We start from the raw sequence: 16,174 nt of genomic DNA, 5'->3' as shown, positions 1-16,174 counted from the left end.
TATAAAATACACATCCTTTATAATAGATACTTAAATGTAGGCTACAAATTAGTGACTCCCAACCCATGAGGAAACAGGGTTACTGTGTTAGGATTTCATGAAATTATCTGCAGCCAATGATAATAGGGTAAAAAATGTATTATACACACATTTATATACTATTTTCAAATAACCATTAATACTACTATAATAAAATATAAATTCATTTTAATTGTCATTTGAATTTTTAGTTTTCTCAATCAATACCTAATAAACAATAAGAGTATAATCATGTCAAATTAGGGGTTGCAAATTTTTATTTAAAAGGGTAATAAAAAGGATGGTAACTTATCCAAAAGCGAAATTTTAGCAATGAATTACAAAAGAAATTTCTGCTTTAGAGTTTAAAAAGAAAATACTAAAAAGTTGATCCTTTCCTTCATTTTTAAAAATATGGGTATTCATCACTTAATAGCAATTTATACAATAGAGCTCCAAATTTAACTTCTTAGATTCAAGTGCTGGAAATGCACTCTGAGAAATCATGTTACTTCAAACTCTGAAAGTTATATACTATTGTCTTCTTTTCATTCTCAGAAGTCCCAAAAGGATTTCCCTTGATCCAGAATGTTTCCATGAACAAAGACTAAAATGCTTTTCAAAGCAACTTCTGCTGCTTGTCTGTATTTTAATCTGTAAAAAGTATGCCAGAAGATAGCAAAGACTTTCCACCGAAGAGGCTAGGCTAATGGAATTTAGGAAAGCATCAACTCCTTGACAATAACAGTCATAAAATGCATCTAATCCCTCTGCCTTCTATTAGCTCAAAAGTGCTGAAAAGAAACATGGTTTTTCTTCTTATTTGCTTTGATATTATGGCCTCAACAGAAAAGTAACCTTTTAGTTAAGAAACAGTCACCTAGAATTAACCTTAATCCTCCTGTGATTTCAAGGCCTTTGTGTCTTTTTTTTTTTTATTTAGTCAAAGGCTGGTGCTGACAAAAGGTCGTTTCACACATTTATCTTTAATTTTCTTTAGCCCTAGGAGACCTTGTATTCATATAATAAAGCATCCCTTGGATAACAAAGTGCTATTCCTACTAAAAATTGACAGAATAGAAACAATGAAGTTGAAGAAACAAATGTTCTTTTCCATAATATCTCCTGCTTATTTCTGAAGATTGAAATGTCTTGATGTGCATTAGCCACTCAACACTGCTAGCAAAGGATCCAAACTAATCACTTATTAAAATTGGTGTCACTATGCAATTTTTATCACTAAATTAAAATACTTTGGAAATATCTGCGCATTATGCTTATGTAAACTCTCCGAAGGAACTGGAAGATGGCTGTAAATCATATCACCATTTAAGAACGAGGAACAAAAGTAATGGAAAAAAATTATTTTACAAATGCTACACTGTTGACTGTTTTTTAAAAGGTAAATTCAGGATTAAAGGCTCATCAATACAAGTAGCAAATTGCTTATACTATTACTAACAAGAGAAATATCAAACACAAAAGCCAATCAAATTCAGTCACTTACTTTTGGTACCACTGGTCCTCTATTACTGTTTCTGTTTCGATGACCAGATAACGGGAAGACCTGTCCAAGCTGATCTGGACGCTCAGTGCATTCTGCGGTTATAGTATTGACAGTATTTGCAGCCTGAAAAGTGTTGGAGTAAGGTGCAGGAAAAGGATGATAGAAACCCATAACTTGGGCACATGGTGCTGGCATCAGCTGATAATATGTATACTCTGTAGAAACAGGTGGCTGAGCAGATATAATGGGGTAAGCAAGGTACGGTCCAGCAGGGTTCGGATTAGGCTGTTGCCATCGTATATCATTGTTATATAATGGAAACTGTCTGTAAAACCAAATCAAAAAAGAACAAATCTATTGACATGTATGTCTAAAAGTAATGCTAAAGCAAAATCTCAACGTATTTTAATAAAAGAAAAAACCGTACAAAACAGTAGCCTCATAATAATTCTGAAAAAGAGATAAAATTACTGTTTTATAAATTTCCTTGCTATAATGAGAGATTTTTATGTACATGTAATAACAATTTAATTGACAGTATAAAGGAATTCAACCTGATAGCTTACTGCATTCCAAAATTTAAAAATTTTGGTACGGACCTTTCTTATTTGTAACTCTCCCCTCAACCTCCTCAAGGTATTTCTGCCTAAAAGTTAAAACACCTAAGTTGCTGAATCTGCCACTAAAGGCAGTCCAAAGTTCCCATCCAATGGTAACAACTGTGACAGTCTTCTGCAAAAAGCAGGGTAAGGTGATCATTGTGTAAGGTGATTTTTACAACGGGTGTTAAGATTCTTCCACCTCCCATTCTTTAGCTCAGGCCCACAGCCTCCTACTCCTCTACCATACTCCCCCAACCACCTGGCCAAGTCCGGCTCTTTCCCTGGCTCCCCTCCTTGGCAATGGAAGCAGGCACCAGGTCCAACGGAAAGAAGAGAAGAAAAAGGCAAGCTTGTTCACTACCATCTTATCTCCAGCATTAGAGTTCTCCTAGTGCAATCCCCTCCTATAAAGCACCAGTCCTTCCTGTCTCAGCAGTTCTCCTTGCAGACAGTTGCTGCTGACAAATGAGGGGGCATAGGGGCCTGGAGTACAGAGCTTTTCCTCACTATTCCATGACAAAGCAAAAGAGAAAAACATTCCCTGCCATAATTCTAAAAATATAATCTGATGGCTGGCTTACTCATGAATTCTCAAAGATTATTTGGTAAGGTAAGAAAAATTAAATTTATCATACTGTACACTTGGCCACTTTGCCAAATACAGAATAGTATTTTTAATCTAGTTTACAAATCACTTCAAACATAATCCAATATAGGTCCAAGATTTTTAATATAATGTTAACTTGACTCAATTGAGAAGACTCCTTTAGCTTCTACTGTTTGCCTAATGTCCAGAACTATTAAGAGTTTTAGACTATTAACTTGAATATTTAATATCTGAGACAGTAATTTAGTGATCTGTTATCTCATACATCCAGAATTTCTCAAAGAATGTGCCTGGGCACACTAGTGTGCCACAATGGTTATAGATGTGTAGAAATATTGATTGCCTTAGCCCTCAGGGGTGGCTGGGCAAAGGCTAGAGTCTAGTCGCCTCATCCATTTATCCCAGAGTGCTGGAGAAGTACAATGTTTTGTGTGTGATATAACTTGAAAGAGGCTGAAAGTACTTTTATACAGCAATAAAATGAACTACACCAACAAAATGCTAATCATTCAGACAGTCTAAGCAGGGTTAGAAAGGCTATCATGACTATCACAAGGTACACCCTAAACACTAGGTCACACATTATCTGAACTGTAAGCATTTTGCTAAATCACCCTGTGACTACAGCACAGAAGCTAAATTTAAACTACAATCAGAGTCTAAACACATATATGCTAACTAGACACAAAAGCTTCAAAGTTAAGGGCTACCCCTTGATATATTCTTCTTATGCCAGACCGTCTTGGCAATTATGATTAGATACCTATCCTCAAAAAAGGATATTTGTTCACCTCTTTCTGAATAATTCATTCCTCCCTTTGAGTCAATTTATTTCAGACAAATTTCAATTACTTATTATAGGAGATACATACAAAGAACTCCATTTTCTCTTAGAAAGAATGAGAAAATAACAATAACCCATGTTAACAATTTTTAAATTTCTACATCATTTGGTTTTATTTACTCCTCTTAGAAGACAGAGAAATGGCTGATGTTTATAAGTTACAAAAGAAAAAATTAAGAAGTATCCTTTGTCAACTTCTATATTTCCCTACCCCTTTCTTCCCCCACCAAAAGAAAATAATAGTAAACAAATTACCTATTGGACTGGTTTTCCTGAACAAATGGATAACAAGTAATCAGGTAGCTGGGAATTGGAGTTGGTTCCACACCAGAAACACTGCCATTATCATTTGGGAGTGCCATAGGGATCATAAATGTATCAGGATTCTTCTTCTGGGGAATAAATGGTTCTACTTCAGCTGACAGCTTGACATTCTTCAAAGAGAAAGTGAAACACATTACTAACAAACAAACAAAAATTTAAATAATACAAATTCACAATTTAACGATAAAAGAGACAGTCTTTACAAACAGTAATTAGGTCTCTTCTTAGTATTCACAAGACATTCAAAGGAATAGCAAGGTCAAATTAAAATAATTAAATATGATTACATTATTTAGACAAAGCCATCAAATAGGAGAAAAGTTATCAAAGGTTACTAGATTTCAATGAAGTCATTTCTTACGCAACCAAAGCTGTTAAAACAATCAAGAATACAAGGAAGTTGTACCTCACAGTCCAAAAATAAAGCTGGTAGTAAAAAAAAAAAAACTAGCTCTTCAGACAAAACAATGTGTTTTTAACTAATTTTGTTAGGGGAAAAAAAAATCACTGAACAGAGTTCTGAAGGATAATTACATTTGTTTGAATAGTCTAAAAAATAGTCTATTTCTGTCCATTTCAGGAAATTAGATTAGTATGGCTAAATTAAAAGGAAGGAAAATGTCTACAATAAATGAAAAAAAAAAAATAAGGGAGAAAAACTTTTGCTTCACAGTTAAACAGGGGAAAAAATGAGTACTTCAGCTTCCCAGTAGACAAGCCGAGTAAACTAAAGTAATCCAGTCTATGTACTCCATTTTAGTTTATTTTGTATCTTTTCTTATAAATCTATAGAGGTTTAACAGACATAATAAACTACCATACTAAGGATGCACAAGTTGGTGACAAAACTATAAAGAAAAGTAAATAAGAGCCATGAAAATCAGGATAGGAATTACTCTTAGGAAAGAGGGAGCTGTGATTGGGAAGAGGCACCTGGACAGTTTCTGGGGTACCTGGCAAAGTTCTATATCCTAACTTGGGTGATACAAGGTATTCATCCAATAATTCATTTAGTTGTACACTGGTCTTATGCAGTTTTCTTTCTATATTTGTTATATTTAACAACAAATTTTTAAAATTTAATTATACAAATAAATAATCTATAGACACATTCTGTAAAAGCAGAATGTTAAAAACCACAAACATTACAATCTAAAAAGATATTAAACACTTCTTAGCAAAACCAGTAAGTGGAATGCAATCCAATTTTTCAACAACTCAAATCAACTACCTGAAAGCAATAGCCCTAACCAGAACTTTTTCCCCACTAGGGTGGCATTCAGTAGAAACTCCCATCAAGGCATATTTCTCAGAATAAATTTCATGCATGTTTCTCACAAAAGTAATCAGTAGCAAATCCAAGAAAACCTAAAGAAAAGACTTGGTATGCTAAATATAGAGCCTTTTTCAGAAAAACCGTTCTCCAAAGAGTCCACTGTAAATATTCAGCAACACGTGTCTGGGGGAAGAAAGTTGAACTATATAGCAGTATCAATTCAATATCCTTCCTCCCCACCTGATTTAACTTTGAAGTCTACTTCTGTACTACTAACCAAATCTGAAGCTGATAACGTCATTGAACTCACAAATATACGTGAACTGGAGTTGGTTTCTTGAATTTCAACACAAGAGGCAAAAACAAATGTTAACATTGTAAGTCAGTGATTGTCACTGTGATAGTCAACATGATTCAAAACTGATTTACATAAGGTATAAAAATATCAACCTTTGAATGTATGAGAACCTGAACAGTTTTATAAATCTGGACTAGAAGACACCAGGATTTTTTTTTAATGCAAGGTATGCGGTTATATTAAATTCTCAGCCCAATATGAAAAAAAGGAATAATACTAATATAAAGAAATAATTTAAAAATAACCTTTCCTGATCCCCCCAAGTAATACCAACTCATAAATTACTTTGGTAACAACAAATTCAAATTCTTGCTCAAGTCAAAAGGTGCAGGGAATTCCCTGGCGGTCCAATGGTTAGGACTCCACTTCCACTGCAGGGGGCACAGGTTCCATCCCGGTCAGGGAACAAAGATCCCGCAAGCCAGGTGGTGCAGCGGGGAGGGGAGACAGTGCCACAAATTTTTTATGCCTTGTCTCATTTGTACTCTATATGTTTTATGAATTTAGGCAACCCACTATTCAAAAAGTGTCATGCATAATTTATAACTAATATCTGCACATATACACAGTATATGTCCTTAAAAATTAAAGTCTGTATTGGTTTCTATTCTAAGTGCAATTCTAGATATTGGCATTCAACAATAAAACTCACAAACACTGAAACGAGCCTTTGTTTTTAGCAAAAAAGAGAAGCTGCTGTAGTCAACAGCTGCAGAAACAGAAGATGTCACTAGTAGGAACAGACTGGCAAACTTTCTCCTATAGTTACAACTCCGTATGGTTTTATAAGTTGTTTATTGTGACTTTGGGGCCTTCAGTGTCATACATCAAAATGCAGCCTCAGTTGTTCTCAGGCCTGAAAAGTAATGTAAAGATCCCAAACTATTTTTTAAATTCCATATAATAAAGACCATAGAGACAATATGTTAAGCAAGCAACAAATTCTGGCAATATTTCAATTATATTAGCATAGAGATCAAAGGAAAAAATGTCTTAACATAGTGGACAACAAAATGTTATGAAAAAATTAGACTAGTTATTTCATACAATGATATGCCTCAGTTTGAATTTCTGTTTAGTCTCTCTACTTTTGCCATGATCTGCTTTTTAGAAATCAAAAATTTTATAGCAAATTTTTGTCTCCTTAAATAAAATATAAATATGAAAGAAGTCTAAACACAGAACAAAATCTATTCCTGTACTACTCTTTGTTAAAAAAAAAACCACACAATAAAATTATCTTTATCTTTCAGAAATTATTTCAGAATTTTCCAAATTAATGAAAAATCATAATCCCAGAAACCTGTATTTGAAAAAAAAAAAAAAAAACTTAAGCTGTTTCACATTCATTTAAAATTCTGCATATAGTAAAACAAACATCAATAAAACTTCTTTGATGTGAATAATCTAGAAAACCCAAGAATTTATCAGAACAAAAACTATAAAAACCTTATTTAAAAGTTTATTAAACAAATGCATTCAGATCACTGAGAGCCTATATATATAATTCAACAAACATACACTGAGTTCATGTTTTGAAGAGAGCACCACACGAGGCTGGTTTAGGGAAAATGGGCAAACATTACTACGAAGCACACGTCAACAGAAAATGCATACTAAACTCCTCTGAGACAGAACATTCAGAAGAGTGCAAATAATTTTCCCAAATTAAGCAACAGAAAAAAGACACTCACTTGAAATCAAAACTGAAGTAGAACATAATAAGGCACGCTCCCACAGTGAAATGTCAGTATGTACTACACACCTAGAGAAAAAATATGACCATGGAAACCCTCCACATTCTTCCCATGTTAAGGTAAATATGATATATCAAACATTAAGATGTTTTACATATCATGGCCAAAGATAAAATGTCTTCTGAAGGAAAAAATGCTTCAGAGATACCTGCTGGCTTTATTGTTTTCTGGTTGGAATGTTTTATACTGAAAGTAAACCACTTGCCAAAACAAATCACATATACATATGAGTTCTGCCAAGACTTCAGAAAATATTGAAGAAAAAAAAAAAATAAAAGCGTTTACCTTAGGCTCTGACCATTTGCTTTCCTATCCATACCTTTTCCCCCTTTTCTTAAAACAGACCACATTTAATCCTGTTAAAGTCTGGTGGTACTTTTCTAACATCCAACTTTCTAAATTTAATACTAGTTTCTGGAATATCTAATTAATTAATTCCTGCTTTTACATTTTTTTTCTCTCTTTCTTTGAGGGGTTTTCCCCCAAACTTCTTGCCTTGGATGCTTAATTTTTAATTTCCTTTTAAAATGCTGAATAATGAAAACATTCGTGACTATGCATTTGCCTCAGAGTAAGCTTCAGCCACATCCCATACATTGTCATATGTAATATTTTATTACTTTTTCAAAAATCTAAAATTCTACTTTATATTTCCTCTTTGATTTAAAAGCTTAGGGGAAAATGCCTTATAAAATTTCCAAATGGTATTTTCACTAAATGAGCATTATTTACCTTCTTTATTATTACAAAAGTATTATTTTTAAAATCTGTTAAGACATTTACTTAGATCTATAAAATCTAACTGTAAATACTGCTGAATAACAAACATTTTAGAGTAACTTATTTAGAATATACTTAGTTTGCAGTGCTGATATTATTTGAAGTTTATAAATAATTTAAAGAAAAGAATTATAAACTGAATAATTTTATATCTTTATTGGTAAACAGCACTTTGCATGAAGCCATATGCATTTATTACACATTTGCTTTTCTAAGAATTAAAGACATTAGTGATCAATAATTTTGTAAATTATTTTAAAAGAACTTATCTAACGTTAATGTACTAAATATCAAGTCAATGTTTAAATTATTTGATAATACAAAAGAGATAGTAAACCTCAAGTGTTCTGTCACTTCTAAGGTTATTGTTTATTAAAAAAAAAAATCTCAAAACACTGTCCTAAATTTACTAAAACTAAAAATAGAAACACTAAGACTTCATAAACAAAATGAACTCCATGATTTATGCTTCACATCCCTTTATACCAGCTTTTTTTCCCTAAGATCAACAACAACAAAAAAAAGGCACAATACCAAGTAGTCCTTAGAACTAACTCCGGCAATTAAAATTAAGCTACTTGTTTTGATTTAATATAGTCTCACTAAAAGAGAATACTCCTTCTGGTTATAACATTCTTTCAAATAGTCATTACTACAATTAAGACTATCAGCTAGCATGTATTCCCAGTAACTTACTTTTTATAATCTCCATCAACGCACCCACAATTTATCCTTTTATACAAAGATTTTATATTTTTTTTAAAAAAGAGGTAATTCAACAACAGCAACATGAATGCCTTCAGGCAAAACATGCTGAGTTTTTTTTTTTAAGTTACACTTGTGCAATACTCCAAGGATTTCGCTTAGATTAAGACAAAATGCAGAAAGTGTGTATTAGTACTATTTTTTTAAAAATCAAACTTCTATGAATTGCTAACCACTACAATATTATAAGTTTTAATGCTGTAGACATTCCCAGAAATTCTGAATATAAACCAACACTGGTTTAAAATGAAAAAAATAAATGTTTAGTGAGAAAAAATGGGAATTCAGCACATACGGCATCTGTTTTTAATGACTCTTACTTATTAAATTCACTTTGTTATTAAAAATATAAAAGTACATTCCAAATAACTTGGAAAAGCCATTGCATTACTCAATGGTATAGTGAAAACAATCAAGAACTCCACAAAGTGGACAAATCTCAGTTCTAGCCCCTAATCTATCATGAAATTAATGGTTCTGTGCCTTTTTTCAATGATGAATACGAGCATATGATGAAAATAATGGAGTCTTGCCCCAGAAAAGTGCTAATTAAAACGAAGGAGACTCCTTCCAGGTCATCCATGGACCCCTGAATTAACTGCCTACAGCACGAACTAGGCATCACTTCCTGGGGTCTCAGCTTCCTGTGAGCATGTGTAGGGGAAAAGGGGGATTGATTCAAATTATTCTCTCACTTAAGGTTAGGCTAAGGGAAGAGGCAAGAGGTATTGGAGGGGAAAAAAAAAAAAGAAAAATTCTTCAACGGAAAACCTACATTTATGATTTTTTTCTGAACCTTAAATTTCTACAAGATTTTAACTGGTTGTGGATTTTGGAAAGATACAGGATGAAAGATGAAGAGGCTCTCTAAATAATTTGCTCATAGCACTTGCTGTTAAGATAATCACACACAAGTAACTATGCTAAGGGTTACCATCTCAATAGTTAATTACATTTCCTCTGGGATGAAGGGAACCATAAGTATACATATGGCAGCATTACTAGTTACAGTTCTGTCATCACAGAGAACGACCAAAATGTGTAACCCTTTCATTAGCGACACACATACAAAAAATCATTCAAGAAAATTTCCTATTCACTTGTCAGGCTTTGAAATCTCAGACATTTTTGATAGATACCTTGAAAAATTGTTTTTCATTAAATTGGATATAGGGTGTATATAAAATACCCTGGGTCACAGGAAAGCCTGTATGTATTTGCCAAGAGGCCCCAATCAATTTGCTTCGGTAAATACACATATTGTTTCATAAAACTCATTTGTGTTTTCAGAGGCATATTCACATAAAGCTTTTTTTAAATAAAGATTTTGTAAAAAAAAATATATATATATATCTATACACACATACACACACACACACACAACCAGGAGGCTGCTCTTTGCCTGCTAAAAGAGCACGATTTAAAATCAGAACTGGCTCTCACTAGCTACATATATACAGATACAGGAATTCGGGAAATCTTGTCTCATTATTCAGGTGTTAATCATCCATTTGTAAAGTAATTAGGCAAATCCGTAGTCTCTCTTTTTCCTTCATCTATTTGCCTAGTTCATCACTGGGCAAGGCCTTCAACTGAAGAGGGGAATGGAGAGTGAGTAAACTTAGATTTCATCAAATTAAATCGTTTCATACAGGTCTCAGGATGGAAAATACCGAAACTTCTATGGGGGAAGAAAACTATTATTTTTAGATTATTTTTTTTAACACTATCACCATCCCAGCCTCCCAGCACCTACTGGCTTGGATAATCAATAATTTGATGCAACTGAAAACACGAATGGGACTGCTTTGTGAATATGAAAACGGGCTCGGAAATGAATTCGCGCTTCGGTCCTACACCTTTAAAATATAATATCGACTTTTAAAAGACACTTATTTTTGCGAAATAGTTAGCTAGAAGGGCAAAGGGAAACCGTAGTATTTCATATCTGAAAAGGAAGACCTCCCTAAAACCACTGCAAAAACAATGCTTCGCTCAAGGAAACGTAGATCTTAAAAAGCCCATAACCCGCCCCCCGCCTTCGTCTGTAGTTACCACACATTCTCTGACAGTTTTTCTAAGTGAGAAGCCCTCAAAAGCCTTTCCACCTTGAAAACACATTCCAGAACCGCAGGGAAGGGAAGGGGGGGGAGGTGGTATTCTCTAGAAGTTATAAACCCTCTCTCGGGAGAGCACGGACAACTTGGGAGTCTTCTGGCCCCTTTCACCAAGCCAGGGAGGAAGGGCAAAAGCGAGTCCCCAGCCCGGGGGGAACGGGGCTGGAAAAGCCCCCAAGCTCGAGACAGCAGCTGGAACAATGCAGGAGAGTGGGGCGCCGCCAGGCTCCCGGGGGAAGGAGGTCTGCGCCAGCAAAAACACGAAGGCTCCGGCCGTCCGGGCCCACCCTCGGAGACCAGGGCCCGCCCGGGAGGAAGCAGCGACCCCCAGCTCCCGGCCCGGCCGGCCCGGCCCAAGCCCGCGTACCTGGTCTGCGGGGGCTCGGTCCATGGCGCCTGCAGCCGCAACAGGCCCGCGTTAGTCGGTGTCGAGAGCGCCTCGGGCCGCTTTCTCCATGGCCCCCCGCTCGGGTCGAGACCGGGCTCCGGACCTCCGCCCCTATCTAGCTGGCCCCGACACAGAGTCCGGCTACGCCACTGGCCGAGGAAGCAGCTCTAGCTCCGGGAGGAGGAGGCGGTGGCAGCCTCGGGGAGGGATCATCTGGGACGGAAGCCGAGGAGGGCCCAAATAGGAGAGAGCCGTAGGCGGAAATGGCGGTGCGCAAAAGGGAAAGAAGGGGGAGGAGACTGAGAGGGGCAGTGGGCGGAGTGACCGCAGGCGGCCTGAGCTGGCAGTAACCGAGCACGAGCTGGCTGATCTGGATGCTGAGACCAGGTGGAGATTCTCAGGAGCAAGTGCCCTGAACCACTCTGCACTTTACGCGGGACTTAACTGCCCCTCTGGACTGCTAAACTAGAGGAGCGTGGGACCACTTGGGACTCAGGACACCCGGTTTTTAGTCTTCAGGGACATCAGAGGCCACTTACTTATCTCAGACTACCTCTTAGTGATACTGGAAGAGCTTTTAGCTGCCTGTACATATGATCCTTTCTTATGTTATCCGGCTAAAGGGAGTCTTGACTGTAAAGGAAAACACCCCAGAATGGCCACCACTGAGAAATGGAGACAGGACTCTCCACAAATACTGATTTGGTAATTCACTGTCAAGATCCAGGTCCACCTCTAGGCTCACCTTCAGGCTGATCTGCCCTATCTCAGAACCCCTCATTTTACCCAGAGTCTGTATCCCACCACCCAACAGGTAACATACCCAACTCTGGTATGTTGCTTTTTCCAGTGTGCCTACTGACTGTTCCTTGAGGAACAGAGACTGCCATGAAATTGGACACTTGGTAAGCATAGCGGATTGCCTCCGGGCATCTCCTCGAACACAGCCTCCAACACAAACCCTAAAAGTTCCTGTTTGCTGGTCAGTTCCAGGGTGAGGAAGAAAAATAAAAAGCTATATAAGCTAAATCACACTTAAGTGAGGGAAGAGAGTAGAGGTGGCTCCTGTGTGGGAGAGTGGTGTGGAGATTCACAGCTGGGAAAGAATTTTAAGGTTTGCTTTGTTATGCTTCAAGAGACATCAGTAAAAACTTGCATTGCCTTCTCAGTTAGGCTGACTTGGTAGTCTAGTTTTATTTGACTAGGACTCCAAGAAGAGGTGGTCTGTGGAGCTCCTAACTGTACTTAAGTTGATACTATATTTTGACCTGATGAAAGGAACTATAGTAGGTTAGTAAGACTTACATCAAGGCTGGCAGCGGAAACCATTTCTAAGGAGAAACATTTATATTTGTATGTAGAGCTCTCTCATTTATTTAGGTTTATTAATTCTGCTGCCTCCTCAAATTTTACATGTATGTATGCGTGTGTGTATGTGTGCGTGTGTGTATATATATATAAGATCCCGCATGCCACGCAGCCAAAAATAAATAAACAAATACAAATTATAAACTAACAGATTATCATACTCCTTCACAACTGAAAGATAAAAAGAACTCTGAATTTTCAGGATGTCCCCCTATGGTCTCTAGCCATAAGATACCCCCATCTGAGTAAAAAGGTAATAATAATGCAGTAATAAAAATACCATATTACTTTGATTTTCTTCCTTAAAGAATGACCTGAGGAAATCTTTTCTTCTTTTTTTTTTTTTGGCTGTGCTGCTTGCATGTGGGATCTTAGTTCCTGGACCAGGGATAGAACCCGTGTCCCCAGCAGTGGAAGTGCAGAGTCCTAACCACTGGACCACCAGGGTATTCCTGTGAGGAAATTGAAATATAGGATCTCTAAGGATATTTCCACACTGTAGGATTTTTATGACTATGAAATAGTTCTTGCTGAGAATCTTCTATGTACAAGACATTCATTTAAATTTTAAGAACAGAATTATAAGAAATTATAAGAACAAAAATGTCACAATGCCCTTCTAACTTAACACAATCCTAGGAAAGATTGTAATAGCTATTAGAATAAAAATTTAAACCTATGAAAAAAAAGAAGACATTTTAAAACATTACATTTACAGATGATGTGATTGAATTTTAATTAATTCTTTCATTCAGCAACAAATATTTAATGTGCCAGGTGCTATGCTAAGTACTAGAAGTACAGCAGTTAATAAGACACTGAGGGCAGAGACCATGTTTGTCTTGTGGGCAAGACATACATAGAACAAGTAAATACAGGTGAGCTGAGTGTCATGAAACAGGAAGCTCAATAGGTTCTACCATAGTGTGGGATGGAAGGTCAGGGAAGTCATATCTAAGTAAATAGCATCTAAGCAAACACCTGAAGGGTGAGTAGGGGTTATGATAAGTGAGGGGGAAGAAGTAGGAAAGTTGTTCCAAGGAAAGGAAATGGCATGTGTGAGGACTCTGAGGTAATAGAGAGAATCCAGCATTAATAGTTAAATAAGCTCTCTCCTTGAAATGAGAGTTCTGGAGGAGAGGGATAATTCAGTAGAGCAAGGCCTCTGAGAAGATTGGGAGGGATAGGATGCAAAAGCCGGGGGAAGAAATTGACCTCAGATGGGAGTAGGGATATGTTGTTTACAATGACAAAAGGAAAGGAAGAAAGGATAGATACAGCTACATTTATAAGTTGAGGGAATTCCTGTCAAATGGCTTCTGTTTTCTCACTGAAATGGCAGGCAGGTTATCTGCTGACAGTGGAGGGAGGCAGAGCTGTGATGATCATGCACTTGTCAAAACTCAGCAAACATTTTAGACTTGTGCATGTTATTATGCGTAAATTTTGCATGAAAAGAAACTATAAATAAATACTGAACTCTAGTTTTCACAAATGCATGTACCTATGTAACCCAAATCTCTATCAAGATACAGAAGGTTGCCATTACACTCAATGACTTTTAAAACTTCTCTACTTTCCTAGCCACATCAGCCACATCAGACAAGAAAAAGAAATAAAAGGCATCCAAATTGGAAGGAAAGAAGAAAAACTGTGACTATTTACAGATGACATGATATTATGTATAGAAAACCCTGAAGTCCCTACCAAAATACTATTAGAAGTAATAAATGAATTTAGTAAAGGTGCAGGATACAAGATTAATATACAGAAATCTGTTGCTTTTCTATACACGAATACTGAACTATCAGGAAGAGAAGTTAAGGAAACAATCCCATTTACATTCACATCAGAAAGAATGAAGTACCTAGGAATAAACTTAACCAAGAACATGAAAAACCTATACTCTGAAAACTATAAATCATTAGTGAAGGAATTTGAGAATTATACAAAGAAGTGGAAAGATATCCCATGTTCTTGGATTGGAAGAATTAATATTTTTAAATTGTCCATACTACCCAAAGCAATATAAAGATTTAATGCAATCCCTATCAAAATACCCATGACTTTTTTCACAGAACTAGAACATATAATCCTAAAATGTATGCAGAACCACAAAAGGCCCTGAATTGCCAAAGCAATCTTGAGGATAAAGAACAAAGCTGGAGGACATGGAAGCAAGCTAAATGTCCATCGACAGATGAATGGATAAAGAAGATGTGGCACATATATACAATGGAATATTACTCAGCCATAAAGGGGAACAAAAGTGAGTTATTTGTAATGAGGTAGATGGACCTAGAGTCTGTCATACAGAGTGAAGTAAGTCAGAAAGAGAAAAACAAATACCGTATGCTAACGCATATATGTGGAATCTAGAAAAAAGGTACTGATGAACCTAGTGGCAGGGCAGGAATAAAGATGCAGACATAGAGAATGGACTTGAGGACACAGGGGGAAGGGGAAGCTGGGACGAAGTGAGAGAGTAGCATTGACATATATAAACTACCAAATGTAAAATGGATGGCTAGTGGGAAGCTGCTGCATAGCACAGGGAGATCAGCCTGATGATTTGTGACCACCTAGAGGGATGGGATAGGGAGGGTGGGAGGGAGGCTCAAGAGGGAGCAGATATGGGGATATATGTATACATATAGCTGATTCACTTTGTTGTACAGCAGAAACTAACACAACACTGTAAGGCAATTATACTCCAATAAAGATGAAAAAAATTTTTTTAAATTAAAAAAAAATAACAAAGCTGGAGGGAATTCCCTGGCAGTCCCATGGTTAGGACTCTGTACTTTCACTGCCAAGGGCCTGGGTTCAATCCCTGGTTGGTGAACTAAGATCTCACAAGCCACATGGCATGGGAAAAACGAGAAAAAAAAAAAAGAACCAAGCTGGAGATGTCATGCTCCTGACTTCAGACTATAGTACAAAGCTACAGTAAGCAAAACAGCATGGTACAGGCACAAACACACACATATAGATCAATGGAACAGAATAGAGAGCCCAGAAATAAACCCACACAGTTATGGTCAATTAATCTATGACAAAGGAGGCAAGAATATACAATGGAGAAAAGACAATCTGTTCAATAAGTTTTGCTGGGGAAACTGGAAAGCTAAATATTAAAGAATGAGATTAGAACATTTCCTCATACCATATACAGAAATAAACTCAAAATGGACCTAAATATAAGAACTGAAACCATAAAACTCCTAGAAGAGGACATAAGCAGAACACTCTGACATAAATCATAGCAATATTTTTTTTGATCTGTCTCCTAAAGCAAAAGAAATAAAAGCAAAAACAAACAATTGCAACCTAATTAAACTTACAAGCTTTTGTACAGTAAAGGAAACAATCAACAAAATGAAAAGACAGCCTACTAAATGGGAGAAAATATTTGCAAATGATATAGTCAATAAGGGGTTAATATCCAACATATATAAACAGC

The 16,174-nt window shown here is 36.4% G+C and overlaps 1 protein-coding gene across 1 annotated transcript in view; it reads right to left on the bottom strand.

The window, feature by feature from the left end:
* The window catches only part of SECISBP2L (SECIS binding protein 2 like), a 60,801-nt gene extending 49,225 nt beyond the window's left edge, over positions 1 to 11,576 (bottom strand). The window contains exons 1-3 of the mRNA XM_059913334.1: positions 11,323 to 11,576; positions 3,834 to 4,012; positions 1,526 to 1,850 (exon numbers count right to left, since the gene is read on the bottom strand). Coding sequence (XP_059769317.1) covers positions 1,526 to 1,850; positions 3,834 to 4,012; positions 11,323 to 11,346 — 528 coding nt within the window. The 5' untranslated portion in view covers positions 11,347 to 11,576. The remainder of the gene's footprint in view (positions 1 to 1,525; positions 1,851 to 3,833; positions 4,013 to 11,322) is intronic.
* Between the last annotated feature and the right edge of the window lie 4,598 nt (positions 11,577 to 16,174).

The sequence above is a fragment of the Balaenoptera ricei genome, chromosome 2 (assembly GCF_028023285.1).
Source record: "Balaenoptera ricei isolate mBalRic1 chromosome 2, mBalRic1.hap2, whole genome shotgun sequence".
Classification (NCBI taxonomy): domain Eukaryota; kingdom Metazoa; phylum Chordata; class Mammalia; order Artiodactyla; family Balaenopteridae; genus Balaenoptera; species Balaenoptera ricei.
Note: the sequence above shows the minus strand (reverse complement) of the source record. Positions and strands in the feature narration are given on the sequence as shown.